Genomic DNA, 7,344 nt, shown 5'->3' on the forward strand with positions numbered 1-7,344 from the left:
TGAACCGCAAAATAACCATCAAAATACGGGTCCACGCGTAAAATGCTACCCGACCAGACATTGCAGACGCGTTCGACCCACAAAAAAATTTGAGGGGCGCGGTAAAATCCCATTCCCAACCCGCGAAAATGCAGGTTTCCACCTCGCCTCGACGGTGCCCCGTATCCCAGGAAAGCGGTTGGTGGGAGGGACATTTCAGTCCGGGCCCTTTTCCCACCCCCTTCCGCCATCGCCCATCATTGGTTTCGCCCGTCCGCCGCCGGCGATTCCGGCCAAATCTGCGGGCGGAATCACGCCGCGGGGGCGCCCCTACCCTCTTCCACCGAGCCACTTCACCAGCTCATCGGATCCGCTGATCCGAGCCGCTCCTAGTTGTCATTGCCGCCCGGTATCCACCTACCCGAGCCGCCCCTAGTCGTCGTCGCCCCCTCAGGATCCACCGACGCAGACCCACCAACCCGAGCCGCCGGTGTGTACTTGTACTTGTGCTTGTGCCGAGCGGTATGCATAGTTGGTTAACATGGCGTGCGGATTTGTGAATTTATATGCAATTTAGCCTGTGCAAGAAGTTTTTGCTCGAGGATTCGGACGATTCGGACGACTCGGATGTTGATACGCTGGTTGTCAATAATCGGCAGTGGACGTTGGTGATGGCCCTTGCCGTGAAGGAGCACGAAGATGAGAACCGAAAGAGACGGCGAAGATCTACCGTCGGCCGTCTTAGCGTTCCTCTAAATCGCCATCTCAGGAAGAGATTTTGATGCAAGACTATTTCGGGGACAATCCAACATATCCTACGACAATGTGGATAGCCGTGTCAAACCAATTAGAGACCCTAACTGCATTAGAGCTTTTCTTCAGACCTATAGGGAGATTGAAAATGCAAACACCCATTTTCAGCTTCAAGAGGATCTCATTGAGCAGCATTGGCAAAGGGCTGGGCAGTAACAAATTTCTTTTTTTTTCCATTCATTTTCATTTAATTCATGTGTCATTTGTATTCAGGACAAGTTTTGTATTGAATTATTTAGTTTGCTTCGGTGATTTGAATAATTATTGTAATTTGAATGATTGTTGTATTGTGGTATTGACATTTTTCCTTATATTGCAAATTAGTAATTCTGAATATGTGCATATGTAGCAAATTCAGATAAAACCGCCTCTGATTTGCGATCCGTCGCGGGCGCCGGTAGAGCAGACACCGCATAGCGAACCTGTAAAACAGAATGTCCACGAATATTCTGTTTTACAGTGCCGCTATGCGGGGCCTGCTCGGTCGACGCCTGCGTCGGTCTGCAAAACCGTTTCTCTGCAAAGTGCAAACAAGTTTTGGAGGTCGATGATATACGAGATCAGCTGGAGATGCTCTTAGCGATGGGAGCGAGAGTTCGGCTGCCGAACATATTTCCGGTCGGGAAATCTCAGCGGAGCGCGAGCCAGCGAGCGAAGCACGGATTTGAAGATTTGTGGGTGCTCAGCTATTGCCGAACAGGCTCTGAGTTGAATGACAGTGGTACTACCCGCAAAAAAAAAAGAATGACAGTGGTACTAAAACGCATAAATTTGACCAGCGGTGACGTGCAGAGTAGCGGTTAAACAAACTTATTGACTTGGCACGCTCATCTGCTAGTGCCGTATGCTCAGCATGTTCCAAAGGCTAGAGCAACAGTTCCCAATTCCCACTACTCCTTCCGTTTTGGTGAATAAATCATTCGCATAGTTCTAGGTTGACAATTTAACTATCTAAATATATACTATATGTGAAAAAAATATATATTTAGAAACTACATACGTGTAGAAATCTAATGATATACTTTTCGTGACATATAACATATATTTAATTATTCAAATTGATGACCTAGAACTACGCACTTATTCTTTTAGACGGAGGTACTCCCTTCGTCCGAAAATAATTGTCATCAAAATAAATAAAAGGGGATATATCTAAATGTATATTAGTTCTAGATACATCCTCTTTTATCCATTTTGATGACAAGTATTTTCGGACAGAGGAAGTAGTACTTTGTCAAATAAAAATAGTTCTACTTCTTCTAGAGCCGGGGAAGTGAAATTCTCCCCTAATTTCATAGAGATCCACTCCTCAAGGCCTGAGTAGACTGCATCATCTACGTGCACTCCAGATCATTGGCCGGAGAGGAAGAACCCATCCCCGCTCACGACCAATCCGTACTGTGGGACCACTCTATGTCAAGGTGAGACGCGGCCAAAGATCATACCTCGATCGTTAGAGGACGGGGGATGGGGTAGATGGGCGACGGGGGAGAGGGGGCGGTGACACAACCACCACCGGAGCCGCCGCCCGCGACGTCACCGGCTTCGGTGCCGTCGGCTAGGTCGCCGCTGGATCTCGGCAGACATGCCTCAAGGGCTGCATCGCGGGCATCGCATGGAGATCTCGGTGGCCCGTCCACTTCGGTTCCAGATCGGAAAGCAGGGTTTCTTCATCCAGCGTGATGGCAGATCCGTTTTGCTGATGGTCGGAATGGAGAGGACTGGTACGAGGGATTTCTAAATTCCTACTCTCCGTCGCGCTGGACGACTGTGATGGATCAAGAGACATCCTCGCCGGGCGATATCTCGACGATGATGAGCGATTATACGAAGGTATGTGTTTCATGATTGATGTTTACCAGGTTGTGGTTCTCCAGTTCGTAGAGGTTTCGTCAAACAAGGAAGAACACCTAGACGTTGTTGATATGTCGTCCGAGACGGATGAGGCGAAGCCGGAGCAGAGGTTTGGGGGCTGATTTTGGGTTATCGTCGGGTAGGGTTGCTCGGATAGCGAAACCAGGATTTCCGAGAATCGCCGCTAGCCGTGCTGCTCGAATCCGGCCGCATCGTTGTGGCGCGTCTCACATGGCGGGAAGAGGAGGACCTCTGCCCCCCAGGTTGGGGCCGCAGTCAGCCGCAGCGTCGCCAGCAAGGGCAGCTGGTGCCCAGGCCCCGGGACGGGCTAACCCTAGGCCGCCAGCCGCGCCAGCACAGCTGGCTCGGGATCATCATCAAGCAGCCGGGCAGGCATCTGCCGCCGGGCGCGGCCGTGACGGTGACTATGGTCGGTGGATTACTATGGCGGTGGCCAGTAGAATTTTGGCGGTGATGGATATAGGCACCCACCTCGAAGACAGTGGGGAGAGGACGCGTATGATGCTTACGATGAGGGCCAGCAGCGAGGCTCATCATCTTCTGGCGGTGGTCGCGGATACGCCTAGGATAATGGCGGTGGACCGGGACGCGGATTCCATGGACTGCCGGGGAACTTTGTTGAAGGAGTGGCCGGTCCTAACAACCGTTTCAACCGAGGTGGACACCGCACTTTCTGCGGCGGGAGAGGAGGGGCCCGCTGCCCTCCTCCACCCAGTCTGCACCGCCACCGGTCGTGACTACTGAGGGGGCCGAGTCGGTTACTCTTGCTCTGCCCGAGGTTGCTATAGAAACAGTGAGAGACCTTTCGAAGATCAACATTCCGGTGGTCGGTCCAGCGGCCGCTAAGACCGGAGACAGTGTGTCCGACAAGGGGACGGATAGGAATGATGGTGAAAAAATTCTAAATGGGCTATCAAGAAGAAGTTATCATGCAATGGATGTGGCGAGCCGAGACACTTTGTCGCAGAAAGCACTAAGGGCATCTCCAGCCGTTCGGCCCCCAGGGCGCCTAAATAGAGCGGCCTGGGGGCGTGCCGGCGCTAGTTCGGCCCCTGGGGCGACCTAGCTTCCAGTCACGCCCCCAAGCGCCGGCCCCAGGATGCGGGAAATTTAAACTTGGTCGTTCCCGCTCTCAAAAGACGCCATAAATCCGCCGATCGGACGTAGTCTTGCGTTACAAAAACAGAGCGCCGCACGCCGCAAGTTCGCGTGCGCAATGATTCACTCGGCGCGGTCGGCTCCAGGCGTCGGCGGAGTCGGCGTGCGCGGACTCGGCGGTGTCGGAGCTGCTTTGGTGCTGGGCTGTGTCGGCGCGGCTTCGGCACTGCTGGGCGGCGATGTAGAGGCGTCGTTCGGGCTTGGCGTCCGTGTGGTCGTGGGCGCGGGAGCTTGCGTCGTCGGCGTCATCGGCGTTGCCGTCTGCATCTGGTTCAGGATGAGGCCGCGCTCCGCCATGTACCACGCCCTGAGCTGCTCGTCGTTGCTCTGGAGCATGTCCGCCCCGCCCATCAGAAAAGCCATGTCGGTGTTCCTCTTCTTCGCGGCGACGTTCGTCCGGAGCAGGTCGAGATTGATGGCGCTGTTCTTCATCAGTGACAACCACCGCGCCTCGGTCTTCTCTTCACGTAGGACGGCCCAGGCCTGGGCGTCGGCGAGGCAATGCTCGATGGACTCCTGTACTCGCGCGGTTGCCGCGTCGGCGTTTTTACCCTTCTTTTCCAATTTGTGGCCGTCCGGCCGCCCCTCTGACGCGCCCGGAGTCGTCGCGTCCGGCTTGTATGTCTCCTTGGCCTTGTCGAGGGCACGTCGGACTTCCGCCCACTTCTCGCACTTGTCAATGCGCTTGTAGACGTGGAGGTGCTTGAAGTCGGCGTCTTGGTTGTCGCGCCGATACATGGTGAACATACGCAGCAGCTGCGCGGAGGAACAAATAGCTGGCGGGCGGCGGGCGTTGACGACGAAGAGATGCGGGCGAACGGCGTGCGTACCTGATCCTCAACGTTGGCGCCGCTCTCCGGGCGAGCCGCGACCTCCTCGACGATTCCATGCCATTTGTTGCACGCCAACTGGATACGCCCCCAATGGTTCGCCATCGCTTTGTAGCCGCGCTGCATGTAGACGCCTTTGAAGTACGGGTCAACGAGCTTCCGCTCGTCGAACTCGGCCTTGATGCGGTCCCAGTACGTCTCCAAGCTCTGGTTCGCGCCGGTCGTCGGGTCGAGGCAGACGACTTTCCATGCTTCGCCGAGGCATTCCTCCTCCTTGGACGTCCACTTGATGCGCGGTTCGCCTGACCTAGCCGCCCGCTTCTTCTTCTTCTGGCGCCCCTTCGTCGGAACAGGAGCCGGCTCCTCCTCCTCCTCCTCCTCGTCCTCCTCCTCCTCCTCGGGTTACTATGCTTCGTGCGCGTCCTCGCCATAGATGTAGCCGAGCTCGGCCTCCATGTCGCCGCTGAGATCCACTACCTCGTCCTGGGTGGCAAACCCGGGAGACGCGGCGGCCGCGGTCGATCCTGTCGCGATGATGTCGTCCATGCCGGCTCCTGTGTCGTTCGTGTCGCCGAGGTGCGAGAAGGGCAGTGGTCCACGGCGGAGATGGGGCGTCGGTGTGGACGCGTAGGCGGCGGGCGGCGAGTAGTTGTATGGAGGGTACTGCACGCGAAGGCGGGCGAGGGTGTGCGCGTCGCGGGGTGGCCATGGGGGAAGGTCGCGTTTGGGTTGAACCCCCCGTGCGCGTCGCCGTCGGCGTAGCCGGGCGACGACGATCCCCATGGAGATCCGACGCCTTGTTGTCCCCAGGGCGCGTACTAGGCGTGGCTAACGACGGGTGGATTCATCATCCCCGCGTGGTCGACCGATGAGGAAGACGCCGCCGCACGCGCCGCGTTGTCGCGGGCCTTCTTGGCAATGGCCCTGTTCCGCCGGTCAGTGGTGACTGCGTCGCGTCGCTGAACTTCCACCCTCCACTCGGCGCTCGACATGCCCGGTGGCTTCGATGGTGGCGCCCTCGGCTTCCTCTGCTTCGGCTAGGCCACGGTGCCAGTCGTGGTTGCCGCCGCGCGCGGCATGGCGTACTTCTTCGGCGGCATGGCGGCGACTGGAAGGCGAGCTAGAGGTGGTTTGGCGGGAGAAAGGGAGGGAATGGCGGGAGGAAGGCGAGCGAACGGAAGAGATGCGAGGGAAAAGCGTCAAGAAGCGGCGGGAAAAGGCCCTCGGGTCGCCGCCAGGGCGGACCCACACGCCTTTTTCGCTTGTGCCGGCTCCCCAAGCGCCCCCAGGGCGCCGGGTTCGGCCTGGGTCCGCCGGCACCAGTTTTGGCCCGAGCCGGCGAAAAACGGGCTTCTGGGGGCGCGACTGGGCCGTTTTTTTGGCGCCGGCGCGGCAAAATCGCCTGGGGAGGGCCTGTTGGGGGTGCGGCTGGAGATGCCCTAAGGAGCTATGTGACTACTGTATGAGGTCGCAACATGTGTCTGGTGAGTGTCCTCTTTTGTCGGGTCCTAAACCGGTGGTCAATATTTATGGAGTTTGCTGTTAGGAGTTGATGTTTTTGAGTCACCTCATGTTGCACCATCGATGCATGTGATGGCGAGTTCCTTCCCAGCAGTTGTCAAGGTGACTAATGGGTCCATGACAGAGGCACAGATTATGCAGCAGTTGCAGGAGTTGGTACCAGGTAATTTTTAGTGAAACCTTGTCAAGTTGGAGAACCCGACTTACAAGGTAGATTTTCCCACTAAGGAGGATCGATTACATATTCTTAAGTTTGGAGAACCAGACTTACAAGGTAGATTTTCCCACCAAGATCGCCACCTTCTTAGGATGCTACTTGGGGTTCACCCTACATTATCGCCGTCTTAAAGGGATCGATCAACCATTCGTCCATAGGTTAGCGCGCAGACTTCCAGGATGGAAAGGAAAACTGCTTAACAAGCCTGGCAGGGTGGCACTCGCACATCTGTCCTCACGGCCATGGCCACCTTCCACATCACAGCTCTCAATCTGTCAAAGGGGCCCTGAGAAAAATAGACAAAATCATTTGGGCCTTCATCTGGCAAAAAGAGGACCAATCTCAGACCTCTGGAGGACACTCCCTTGTTAGCTGGAAGACCGTCTGCCGCACGAGGCATTTGGGCGGTCTTGGGATCACAGACCTGGAGAGATTTAGCCATGCCTTGTGCCTCCGGTGGCCGTGGTTGCAATGGACTGATCCAGAGAGGCCATGGGTGGGATCGGAGTTGCCGTGTGACCAAGTAGACATTAACCTCTTTCGCGCGTGTACCTCGATTATGCTGGGTAATGGGAAAAGGACAATGTTCTGGCATGACAACTGGTCCGGAGACGGTCCACTCAAGCTTCTAGCTCCAAAGCCTTACAAGATTACTTCCAGAAAAAATAGACCGGTGCACAACGAGCTAATGAACGAGAACTTTACCAGGGCAGTGGCCAGACTTCAGACCATTCAGCAACTGGGAGAATTCGTGTCTCTCTTGAATCAGATCAGTCACATCACCCTCCTTCCTGCCCAGAAGGACAACATTCACTGGAACTTAACCACCTCTCGGGCATACTCTGCTGCCTCTGCCTAAGGCGCACAATTCTTTGGCTCCTACTCACATTTCGAGACGGCCATGGTCCGTTCCACAAACGCTGAGCCCAAATGCAAGTTCTTTGCCTGGCT

At 55.9% G+C, this 7,344-nt stretch overlaps 1 protein-coding gene across 1 annotated transcript; it reads left to right on the forward strand.

Moving 5' to 3' along the window:
- The first annotated feature begins 3,883 nt into the window (after positions 1-3,883).
- LOC147957646 (uncharacterized) lies at positions 3,884-4,516 on the forward strand. Its single transcript, XM_087534779.1, has one exon. The coding sequence runs from the start codon at positions 3,884-3,886 to the stop codon at positions 4,514-4,516; it is 633 nt and encodes a 210-aa protein (XP_087390905.1).
- Positions 4,517-7,344: the final 2,828 nt, after the last annotated feature.

This window comes from Triticum urartu, chromosome 7A, assembly GCF_056163025.1.
Source record: "Triticum urartu cultivar PI428250 chromosome 7A, HENAU_Tu73, whole genome shotgun sequence".
Classification (NCBI taxonomy): domain Eukaryota; kingdom Viridiplantae; phylum Streptophyta; class Magnoliopsida; order Poales; family Poaceae; genus Triticum; species Triticum urartu.

Bases quoted from the DNA above. Each gene is read 5' to 3' on its own strand.
- LOC147957646 (XM_087534779.1), top strand. From the start codon at position 3,884: ATGATTCACTCGGCGCGGTCGGCTCCAGGCGTCGGCGGAGTCGGCGTG.